Source organism: Vigna radiata, unplaced genomic scaffold, assembly GCF_000741045.1.
Source record: "Vigna radiata var. radiata cultivar VC1973A unplaced genomic scaffold, Vradiata_ver6 scaffold_83, whole genome shotgun sequence".
Classification (NCBI taxonomy): domain Eukaryota; kingdom Viridiplantae; phylum Streptophyta; class Magnoliopsida; order Fabales; family Fabaceae; genus Vigna; species Vigna radiata.
In genome coordinates this window covers 599,147-611,966 of record NW_014543268.1, presented here as the reverse complement: position 1 = coordinate 611,966, position 12,820 = coordinate 599,147, and the positions used below count along the sequence as shown (strand labels likewise).

Genomic DNA, 12,820 nt, shown 5'->3' with positions numbered 1-12,820 from the left:
ATCTAAAAACAGTTTAAAATGGTGAACTGTGATTGAATAAAGTTGTTGAACATTTTAAAAATGAAAGTCATCATAGACACACACTAAGAAGATTTAGTTTAGATCGCTTTTTCATATTATAAGTTAAATAGAGTGGATGCTATTAATGCAATTTTACTGAAATCTGCAAGTTTATGGATCTTTCATCTGTTATGTAGTGTATAACTTTATCATTTTTAGTTCACACTTGGATTATTTTTCACATATAAAAGGAAAATGATATTTTAACACTATTTTTGACACTATTTTGACACTGCACACGTGTCAAAATGTGATTGGACGATTTTAAATTAAAAAAGTTGAGACAGGGGTATGTTTGGAAGAAAAAAACTAAAGTTTGTTTTTTTAATTTGAAATTGTCCAACCACATTTTGACACGTCTGCAGTGTCAAAATAGTGTCAAAAAATGGTATTAAAATTTTATTTTCCCATATAAAAATACCGATCCGAAATATAACTGTACATTTTAAAGAGTGTTTTGGCAATATTTCTTCAAAACCTATTTCACTAGAGTTGTAAGTGCATGTGGTGTGAGTCTCAGTGAAAAGGGAAGGATAAATGGGAGAAAAGAGTAAGGTATGTGTCACAGGAGGAACTGGTTACATAGGTTCATGGCTCATCAAGAAGCTACTGGCCAAAGGTTATACTGTTCATGCAACTCTCAGAGACTTGAGTCAGTATTCTCTCTCTGTCTCTTTCTCTTTCTCTTTCTGTCAAATCTGAGTTCTTATTCATATTTTGGAACATAATCATCAGAGAACGAGTCAAAGGTAGGGCTGTTAAAGAGTCTTCCTCATGCAGAAGGCAAACTGGTTCTGTTTGAAGCTGATATTTACGACCCAACTCAATTTGATCCTGCAATTCAAGGATGTCAGTATGTGTTTCATGTTGCTACTCCCCTCACCCATGAACCAGCTTCATCTCAGGTTCGTTTTCTTTNACTCTCTATTCATAACTCAATCTGTTTAAGCCATGGCATGAAATTCTTCAAACTATAATTTTAATCTTTTAATACTATACATACCTGATGTGATGATAAGATGCATGCATTTATATATAGCAGTACAAGGATACTACNGAAGCAGCAGTTGCAGGAGCGAAAAGCATTGCACTGTCATGTGAGAGATCAGGGACGGTGAAGCGTCTGATCTACACTGCTTCTGTTGTATCAGCCTCTCCGCTGAAAGAAGATGGGAGTGATTTCAAAGATGTAATGGATGAAACTTGCTGGACTCCTCTCAATGATTCCTTGGAATACGTATTCCCTGATCCTTTTTACAAGGTTAGTTCCCAACATTTTATTCTTTAATTTGTTTCAAAGAAAGAAATTGGACTCCATGCTCTCATTTGCACATTTTTTCTCCCTGGATTATAAGAGAAAAGGAAAGTAACAAAAAGTGTTATAGTTGGGATATAAGGAAATTAAACCGATGACAACATATAAATTCATTTTTTTAAGATTTTAAGATAGAATGATGTCAGTTTCTTATAAGAAATTGAATTTATATTTGATTGATATGATATCTCGTTAATGGTCATTTAGCGAAAAAACCTTCTGATATGAATAAAAAAAATGCATGATACAAATGAATTGAGAAAAGCAGAAGGATGTATTTCCATAAAAGAAAAGATGAAGGAGTTAGTAACAGTGCATAGGCAACACTGATAAATCTACCTCAGGTGTTAGGATAGAATACAACCCAAATTCACAACATAGTCATTTAGAGGGATTCAGCTAACTGTAAAGTGAGCAAGGTGATTGGGTAATAATTTTGGTCATTAATGAGGAAAATCATTATTGATAACAAGTCTCGTACTACAGATCAAGCTTGGGAATTTTATCAGTTGATTTTTTTAGATGATTGAGATTGTTTATTAATACTATTCACTTTACAAGAATCAAACATGAACAGAGGTGCAAATATACAAATGTTGACTTATTGTATTGTTCTTATATTTAAAGGACTATGCTTATTCAAAAACACTGTCTGAGAAACATCTGTTGAGCTATGGGAATGATGAAAATGGTGGAAGAAAATTTGAGGTAGTAACTCTCCCTTGCGGACTAGTGGGAGGTGACTCCCTTGTATCTTCCGCACTCGGTAGCAGGGTAGTTTGTATTTCACTGATAGTGCAAAATGAAATAGCCTACACAGCACTCAAGTTCCTGGAGGGATTACTGGGTAAAATTCCTCTTGCACACATTGATGATGTCTGTGAAGCTCATATTTTCTGCATGGAAAGCACCTCCATCAGTGGAAGATTCTTGTGTGCAAGTTCTTACATTTCATTACAAGAGATGGCTAACTATTACGCTCGTTATCATCCAGAATTCAATGTGAAACAAGAGTAAGTGGTCGGCTGTTCTTGTTTATTGCTAGATTTATTATTTCTCGGTCTTTTTGTGTTTGCGTATGAAAGAACTAACTCAAAGGCCTAAACTGTAGAATCTTTTATGAACAGAGATGCTAAACCAAAACCTTTTCCATGGAATAACTTTAAGGACGATTAAGATAAAATTTGTACTTGATTGTATAGTCTTGGAATACACAAGTTTCCTTCCTATTTGTTGTTTACAGTTTTCATCTGAGAATTACATTTCAGAAATGAAGATGGACATTGGAAGGATATCAAGTGGACCTCAACAAAGCTTTGTGACAAAGGATTTGTATTTAAATATGATGCAAAGATGATATTGGATGATTGTATCAAATGTGCAAGAAGGATGGGTGAACTCTAGTCTCCATCTTATGCTGTATCTGTTTGTAATACAGCAAATACCAGAAATCTACCTCTGTTAGTACTGTTTCTTTTTTCTTTTTATTAAAAATTAATCTGACTTTCAAATCAACTAAAAAAGCGAATTATTGAACTATGAGAGTTACCAAATTGAAAGGGGTTTGGATGTAAGGGAGTGTCTATGTTTCTTATGGAATGATATAAGAGGTTGTCTTGGTTAACAAAACAAATGGCTATTAAAACTAGTTCTCTGAGATTTTCAGAAAGAAATAACTAAGAAGGGTTCTTGCCAACAAGAAAGTTGTGTACTGTCTATATTATGAGCCTTAGATGCGAAGAAGTTAGTCATGAATTAAAACTATCATATGAAGATCAGATTGTTTGAATTTTAAATCTATATTTTACGTCAAATTTACAAACAAAAACATACGCCCTCCAATCTTCACCAAAAAGTAATGATTGATTGAATTCCATTACTGCCAGGCATCGGAATCCTTGGCCCAAATTGATCACAATCTTTTTCTATTGTTTGGTGATATGAAATTGAACATTGACCATAATTATAGACAACAGCTAATATTAGAACTCATTCATTTCAGAAACTCAATGCCTGAAGAACCCAAATAAACACGGGAACCAATTACAAGTAACAAAATGCACAAGTACACAACAGCTACAAATTATTTACGCACTAACCCTAGGTAAAAACGTACATTACATACAGGAAAACTCTACTAAACTTGCATGACAAGGAGGTTTCATTGTCTTCGTTTATCAACATGACTCATGATACCCTTCCATAGCCAGGATCTAAGACTCACCAGTTAATCCAGAACAGACTATGGCATTGGCTACGCTGTTCTTAGTTGGTACCCAATCTTTAACTATCTAAGTGGAAGTGCAGGGAAGTTCGAATGAAGAGAAAAAGTCAGGGTTGTTGAAAGGGAAATCCGTGTCAAAATCCCCTTTATGAAGCAAAATGTCCAAATCCAGGATTGGGGAGTTGGTTACTGAAGTTGGGGCTGAAAATGTCTCAGTGATATCAGACTCTGAGGTTTGTATCTGTTGACATAACAGTTCAGTGCTGTTCAAGTAGCACGCTGACAAACAGAAAGGGTTTGATTCTGAAGTGGCTGGTGATATGAACGCAGGAGAAAAGCTTTCGGTGAAATGGTTTTCAAAAGTAGACTCGGGTAACACGTCCTCGTTTTCTGATCCATTTGATTGAGAAGGAAATGAAAACCATGGAAAGATATCTTCCTTGATTTCCAATTCCTCGGTTTTGACTCTATGCTCTGTTTCAAAGGCGAAAATCCCCACTGGGGTTTGTTGTATTTTCTCATTAATTGGCTGATTGGTTTCATCATTGTGGAGTTGATTTTCCTCCAAACCCTTCTTTATATTTGATGGGAATGCCTTGTTCAAATACTTAGCTTGCGTGCACGTATGTCTTCCTCTATAGGTCACCTCAATTGTTGTCGGGTCTTCATCTGACCTTTGAACTTGTTTAGTTGCCAGACACCCTTGAACATTTCTATGTGTGCATCTGTAATATCCTCTGCAATGCAAACCACAAGTTATCAGTTTTTGGCAAAACTAAAAAAATAGTTTCTTCTTTTTCTTTACAGATTCGAATAATTAACCACTGATTTTTCAGTAACCAGGAAAAAATAGAATCCATGCATGCTTTTAATCAAACTTGTTTAATTTATAACAATGAAAGTTAAAAGAGAAAAGAGCTTCTAACTGACCTTGGAAACTTGGCTCCAAGAATATCCTTCTGCCCGTATTTCCTCCAGCTATATCCATCATCCAAAGACCCCTCGAGTCCTGTTCTTGAGCAAATCTTCACTTGCTCCGTCCATCTAGGCATGGTCTTTCTGCAGGCCAAAAATTCAAAGGGTTCCATATTGAAAAATCAGAACACCAGTCTCAACAATTGACAGAATTCACAGAAACAAGAACTTGGTAGCTGGTGATATTACCTTTTCTTGAGGACAGCTTTGTGGTCTAATTCACGGTCCACGACCTCACTTTTGGGACTCCCACCATTTGTAAAAGAACAATGGGAATCCATCATGGTGGCACTGGTGGTTTTGGCCTCTCCTACAATGGACCCCCAGTTCAGCATGGTGAGTGCTTTCTCATAGGAGGAGAGAATTTTATCAACCAACAATTCATTGGTTTCATGGGACGCTGGAGAAGAAGAAACCAGAAGGTTACCGAGCTGCTTTGCTAGCTCCTTACCTTGGATAAGTTCGTGGATGAGGCTAGAGTGTTTTCTTTTGGGGCTCTGTTCCATTTTGTGTAAATCAACTAACAACAGCAAAACAACAGATAGGGAATTACTATCCTATACTTGGTTGCACTAAGGCCTTGAATTCCTCAGTTGAGGGATTTGATCATATTAAAGGCAGAGTGAAGTAGTGAAATGAAGGGGATGCTTAAGTATGAGTTAAAGTGAGTGTGAAATATACACAAGAGTTGGTTTGGAAGGTGAGACGAAGAGGGATATATAAGAGTGGAAATTTGAACAGAAGGAGATACTTTTGACTGGCTAAACCGAACGAGTTTTCCACAAGGTGGGTCCATGATAGTGGAGAGTTTAGTGTGTGCATAGATTTGTTGGAGTCTTTGAGAGTTATCTTTTTCATTTGATGTGCTGACTCTTTCAAACCCCTTATGTGGGTCAAGAGATTCTCACGCGTTCTTTCGCCCCTATGGAAACAAGTCCGAAGATTCTTCTATTGCACCTTGTCATTTCCAGTTCAATCTCTTACTTTCCTACCACTTTTCTCTTCTATCTTCTTCCTTATTTTGAATCTTCCAGAAACAATTACACAGGATGTTATAACATGTTAAGAATTGATAGTCTTTGGAGGAAGACAATTAGGGGACAGACTAATTATAAGACATGAATTTAGTCGACACATAAAATTAAATTGATGTCCAAAATGTTAAAGACAGTAAGTTTATCCATGCTCATCTTTGTCATTTTTAGTAGATTGCAAACAAAAATGAGTAAAAAGTAGTTTAATCTTTTGGTTGCAGTTACTGGAGGTGATGGTGAAGTTGAAAGGAAGGGACCAGTGTTGTTGATGATGAACAGGACGAAACGACAGAAAGGGATGGATGTTGTTATCGTGATGTAATGTGCATCACATTGCTTATAATGTTAATGCTCTAACGTGAGTCTCATCTCTTCCCATTAATTGTCCCTTCCTTGGGGTAGGAAATAGAAAAACTTCTTTTAACAACACTTTTTTAACAACGTATATGTGACAGCTTGTGATTGGTCCGTTTTAAATATTTTTTAAACATAAATTTAAATAGACTAATAAAATGATAACACGTGTCCCATTGTAAAAAAAATTGTCAAAAAGTGTTGTCAAAATATCATTGACTGTTTTCGTCTCTTCAATTTAGGATGACTTTGTTTATCCTTATTTAATAAAAGTTTAAATATTTTCTTGGTTTTCATATTTCTTTAAAAATTTTAATTAAGACATTACTTTTTAAATTGTAATATAATTTAATTTTTTAAAATTTAATTAAGTCATTAATATACAATATTAATTTATGTATTAGGCGTCAGTTCATTACTTTTTTATTTTTAATTTTTTTTTAAATTGTTACATGTCAAATTTCAATCGTGGAATGTAATAATAATAATGTCATATATTATTATTATAACGAAAGTCATGTCAAAATTTATATTTTAAATTAGATTTTATTTAAGTTTTATTTTAAAGTGTTAAATATATTTATTTTAAGTTTTTATAAAATTATTTTAAAATTTTACATTTGAATCGATAAATTTTTCTTTTAAAACAAACTTTAACGTTTGTATAGAAATTATTGTATATAAATATTTGAAACAAAATTTAAATAATGTTTAATATAAAATATAAATTTAAATAAACTTAATTTTATTAAAAATATTTAATAAAAATATCATTATAATATTTGTATAATAATTAAATTTGTTTTTAATTTAGACATGGGCGAAATTGTAATATTTAAAATAAATTAAAATTAAATTGAGACAAAATAATAAATATATGGAATAAATTGAGATTTTTCATATATATACATTACATTTGATATTGCCACTACATTTCATATTGTCTCTATCACATGACCCTCATTTGGCACATGATATTTTTTTAAAAAATAAATTAAAAATTAAAAATAAATAAAAATAAAAATTAAATAAATAACGAACTAACACGTGACACATGAATGATTGTTGTTATTATGGTACTCACGAAAAAGACCAAATTGCATCACATTTTAAAAATGGATATCTAACTAAGACTAATCAAAATTTAAAGATTTAAATAAAATTTTGGAACAAAATGAAGATTAACCGAGAATTTAAGTCTTTAATAAAAAAAAAAAAAACACATTCTACAATTTCTCTAATTTATTTATATTAAAAAAAGCAACTTTCTATTATTTTAATAACTAAATTTGACTTTCTTCTTGTATAATTAATTTAAGGTTTAATTATTTCTTTTGTCCCCAGTTTGGTTGAAGTGTATCAAATTCGTTCTCTTTTTAGAAAAATGTCAATTTCGTCCCCATATAGAAAAAATTTGTGTCAATCAAGTCATATCCGTTAAAAATCATTACTTTCAAAACTCACTTTATCCACTGCAATATCAGGGATCGGACCCATGAAGTAGTTATTATTCAAAACTCACTTTAAGTTTTTAACATCATTAGTTTGTATTTAAGCGAGATGACTTGATTGACACAAATTTTTTCTATATTAGGACGAAATTGATATTTTCCTAAAAGGGAGACGAATTTGACACACTTCAACCAAACTGGGGACAAAAGAAGCAATTAAACCTTAATTTAATTGGTGTATACTTCAAATAATTATTTACTTCAACTTTTACCACTATAGTCCTGTAAAACTCATGAAAAATATCAATTTTAATAAATTGTAGTAAATTTTATTAGTATTATTATTAGTAATAAATAATTTTAATGGATAGAAAATATAATTGAATAGAAAATTATGGTTAGAAAAATTAAAATTTATGATAGAGAATTATAGTAATTTCAGAAGGAGTGGTTTAAAATTTTGAGAACCTATTTAGAAGGTTTTGTAAGTAAAAAAAAATGGAATAGTTTCAAAGGGATAAGCACTCCACATTAGAATAAAATCATTGAAGAATCAGATTTTGCAAGTGGTAATTAAAATATTAATATAATAAAATAATACTAAAATAATAAATAATATTAAAAATTATTAAATAGTAAAATTTTTGGACTATAAATAGCCATGGGATGGGAGGTTATTCTGCACAAAGAGAAGAAGAATCAAGTGAGAAATCTTGAAAATTAGAGAAGAAAGAGTTGGGAAGGAATTTTTTGGTTGCAAGAAGAGTAGAGTTTCTCGAAGGTTTTCGAGAGAACAACTTCAGAGTAGGAAGCTAAATCTGAAAAAGAGGTAAATGAAGCTAACCTTTCTAAACTTTTATATTATGATCTACTATTATTGTATAACTATTCATGTCTTGAAATTATGTGTGAATATTGTTAATGGAAAACATATGTGCTTGTTGTATATTGAATTTTTGTGTTAATAATATATGTTGTTGTTTTGAATATGTGAATAAGAAATTTGTTAAGAATGAGTTGAGGAACACTTTGACTAGGAAAGATCTGATACTTAAGTTGTCCATTGTGACGCACTTCTCTTTCCTAGAAGTCTACTCAATGAGTTTTTAACCAAATTCTTATTAGGCAAATTATGTACTGTTAAATTATTTTGAAATATATTCAATTTGTAAGATTTTTGTGATAGATGGATTTTATGATGTTTGTATGAATTATTGCGTGTATGTGTTTGTATATCCTTCGTCTCTTGCATCTTTCTGAAAGGATAAGAAGATGTCTAACCGACTTTGTTAGATTCAACTTCTTGATTACCCAAAACATTTATATTAAAATTATTTTTTATGGTAGGATAGAGGAATCTTAGAAACCAGAGTTGGTACATCTTTGATCATTGAGCAGTCCTCGTCTGATCAGTAAGTTGTGACTAGTCATATATACTGGCGATTAAGGTGAGTTTGATTGGTCAAACATTTGATTCTTCTCTAGTGACCATTTTAACTAAATTCTTGTCATAGAGATTTTGTATTGTGATATATTCATTTTGTATGATTTATGTGAAAAATGTATTATATTATGTTGCATGTGAAATTATGTATTTTAACATAGTAAGGGTTTGGTGGAGAGATTTTGTAGTGACATGGTATGAGTTGATGAATCTGAACACGATTTGGATCTCGTGGAGAGATTCTATAGTGACATGGTATTAGTGTACACATTGATGTTGAGGGTCCTGATGGGAAGGTCATCACGATATTCTAATAACTCTCTTGTCTCAAGTAGAGAAGGATGAGTTATGTGGTGAGAGGGGCAGGAGGTCCTAGTCTATATGTCGGTTTTGGACATAATGGACTAACCTTGTGGTGACAGGTTGGATTGTATTTGGACATTATTTTTATTGTGTGGTGTGAGGAGGTCACAACCATCAATGTTATATGCGGATAATGAAGTCTAGTATAAACATTGGTGTTTGATATGAATTTTTATTGGAAATGAAGTATGTGTAATAAAAATCTTATATATTATTCTCTTTCATGATAGCTCACCCTTATTTTTTTTGTTTGTGTCAAAAAGTTATATTTTTGCGATGATCGAATAACATATATGTTATACAGGAGTAGATGGGGGAATGTCGTCTAATCCAGTTTAAGTGAAGATAAAGACAAAAGAATAGTAGAGAAGAATTTGAGTTATCTTTATGAATGAGAAGTTAAAATCTGAATTTAAAATATACAATTAATGTGAAATTCTTTATATTTCCTAGAGAATGACTTTATAATTATACCATATTTATAATATATATGAAATGACAAGCTTAAGATATTACAAGTCCTATGTGTTTTCAACTAAATTATATCTTTTTTTATTAAAAGATTAGTACTTAGATAATTTATTCTAGTATTAAATATGATTTTAATCCTTAAGTATGAAATTGAATTTTTTCATATGAAACACACTTACACATTTCAATGTTATTTGTTAGGTCAACAAACTTTTAAAGATATTTGATGAAAATGACTTCATTCATTCATGGATAAAAATAAAAAATAAAAATATTTATACTTTGAACTAGAGAGGAATAAAATACAATTTTCCATTAAATTTATAAGACTAAAACCATATTTAACTTTCTAAAATAAATTATAAACATTTTAATTTTTAATATATATAAAAAGTAAAATAAAATGTATTATTCTTTTCGAAATAATTATTGGACAAACTTAATTTAAGTTTAAATAATTTAAATAATAGTTAAAACTCAAATAAAATAATAAATAATACACATATTAATATGTAAAGTAAGAAAAATTATTATAAAAATTAAATTTTAATTTAATAAAATAAAATAGAGTGATAGGTATATATATAAACATTAAATGGATATTTTGAAGTATATTTACTTAAAAAAACTAATCAAATCACATCAAATCGATCGTTCACAAATACCATGAAATGGATCCGTGTCTATTAGATTGAGCTAGTCATTTGATTAAGATATACATGTTAGTAATTAAGTTTTATAAATTTGTATAAAAACTTATAAATACAAATTAAATATACGATATTATAACTTTTACAATATCTTTATTATAATATTAATTATTCATCTATTTTGTTAGGTAACTTAAGTATCCAAATATATTTAGTAGTTCATACAAAAGAGTTGGGTGAAGAAGACCTCTTAAAATTAACAACCCATCACATACTTGAATAAATTTCTACCCAAAATTGTATTAATTAATAATTATAAAATAACGTTTTTATTAATATTATTTTTTGGTTAAAATGCAATTAAATTTACACGGACAAACATGACATATCGTAAGACGCCAAAATAATGTTGTTAAATTTGAATAATTTGTTGAGTATTGAATATACTTAAATTGTCTTAATTTTTAAGAAAAAATTAGATAAAAAATATTTTTTAAATGTTGCATACTTGAATTTTATTTCAAATATTTATCATATATGATGCCGTAAATTTATAATAGCTAAAGGTTAATTATGTTTGGTGAAAATGACAAAATGTGTAGAGATCAGAGAAAGATGATGATGACTTATAATAGCTAATTATTCTCCTTCCAAAAGGAATGTTCGAAAATATTTTTCGACAATTTGAATATTTTTTATCTTTTTTAAAATTTACTTGATTATATACCTTTTAAAAAAATTGTTTGAATAATTTTGTTTGATTATATCAATACAAATTAAGATGTCTCAAGAGAGCCTTAATGGCTAGATCATAAAAGGACTTCAAAAGAAAGATATATGAAAATTTTATTTACTTTTTATAATAATTATCTTTAATAAAGTTATATTAGATTACAACTTATTTATAAAAAAAATCATAATATATTATTGTTCAAAAGTTTAAAATTTAATATTTAATAATAAAGTATATCATACAAAAATAATGAATTTAATATAAATATCACTTGATATAATTTTGTTAATATTTTTATATTTTTTTATTGGATTGGGTCCTGCTCAACTCTCTTGTCTTTATTATGGGTGACTCGGTTTGAGGGACGGGATTGACTGAGGTCTAAAGTAATTCGGAAAAAGTAAATCTACTTCTAAATTAAACCTCTATTCATAGAGTTTAAAAGGATCTGACATATTGATTGCGCTTTAATCCTGTTTAACTGCAAAGTCACTTTTTCCTGTTTGATCCATTCCACTCAACACACAATCATACCCCATTTCACCCTATAGTAATAATATTCATAACATGTCTATCTTGACAATGTATAATATTTGTATATTTTATTTTCTTTAAACACTTTTTAATATATATTTTTAGATTTCTATCTACTTTTCCTAATAATAGAAAAAAATTAATTATATATGCTTAAAACTCTATTTATAGGATTTGATAATAAAAAAAACGTTAGGAGAATAAAGGATAACAATAAATTGGAAGTACTGATGTACAAAAACAGGCTGCACAAGCTTTTACTTTGGCTTATCTATATATATTAAAGAGAAAACCATCAAAATATTGAAGAAACAAAGTGATTTCAACAAACATGATTTTTATTCATTTGAAAATTCTTGTAACTAAGTTTTTCTCGTGCTCGGTCAATTATAGATAAAATAATAACATTTTCTTTTAAATATTTAGAGTTTAGAAGTTAAGGCTTATTTTCTGTTCATTAAAATTCGTCCTGCAAAGTAGGTAAGTAAAGTACAAATGAAATTTAGTTCCAACAATATTATATATTTTATTTTATTTAGTTTAAGAAAATTAAAATTTGTTTCATTTAGTTCTTTTTTTCTTTTAGATTCTCATAATCAAGTTTTTTGTTACAAAATTTACACCCTTACTTTTTTAAAATTATTGTAACATCTTAAAATTAAATTATCAATTATCAATTATACAATACATCCATCAAAGAACTAGTACAATACTTATAATAATACACAAAACAACTTAAACATACACCAAAATAAATATTAAAAAAATATTTATATAAAGAGAATCAAAATAACCAATCATCACATTTAAAAAAAAAAAACACCAATACATGTAAGGTACGCTATTAAAATATTTTTAACTTAAAATATAATGTATAAAAGAAACATAGTAATTTTATCAATTCAAGTATTAAAGTATTTTTAACTTAAGATAGTATGTATAAAAGATAATATGTATAAAGGTTGGTAAAAACAATAATTCAAATTTTATAAAAGCACCCGAAAACAAACTAAAGATTAAGATTATATATGAATCTTATTTATTAAAGATATTCAAAAAGTGAAATATCAACTTTTAGCTTCGAATTATATTAAATATATTTTATCATATATTAATATTTGATTCAATTTGATATGAATGTACAAATGAACTCATAAATCACGAAGTCTAATCAATTCATTAATGTTCTTGTTGCACATTATGTAAGAACTC

The 12,820-nt window shown here is 29.2% G+C and overlaps 2 protein-coding genes across 3 annotated transcripts; one reads left to right on the top strand and one right to left on the bottom strand.

Moving 5' to 3' along the window:
• Positions 1–577: 577 nt before the first annotated feature.
• Positions 578–3,019, top strand: LOC106754126 (putative anthocyanidin reductase). Of its 2 annotated transcripts, none has more exons than XM_014636101.2 (5): positions 578–712; positions 796–965; positions 1,103–1,321; positions 2,003–2,388; positions 2,644–3,019. In XM_014636101.2, exons 1-5 carry the CDS (start codon positions 598–600, stop codon positions 2,777–2,779), a joined length of 1,026 nt encoding a protein of 341 aa, XP_014491587.1. In that variant the 5' UTR covers positions 578–597; the 3' UTR covers positions 2,780–3,019. The 2 variants fall into 2 exon arrangements, with proteins under 2 accessions (XP_014491587.1, XP_022633520.1); XM_022777799.1 differs by having other exon boundaries at positions 1,100–1,321.
• A 333-nt stretch (positions 3,020–3,352) lies between these two features.
• Positions 3,353–5,271, bottom strand: LOC106754125 (probable WRKY transcription factor 30). Its single transcript, XM_014636100.2, has 3 exons — positions 4,764–5,271; positions 4,530–4,658; positions 3,353–4,336 (listed from the first exon to the last, which is right to left on the bottom strand). The coding sequence occupies exons 1-3, from the start codon at positions 5,078–5,080 to the stop codon at positions 3,667–3,669; spliced, it is 1,116 nt and encodes a 371-aa protein (XP_014491586.1). The 5' UTR covers positions 5,081–5,271; the 3' UTR covers positions 3,353–3,666.
• Positions 5,272–12,820: the final 7,549 nt, after the last annotated feature.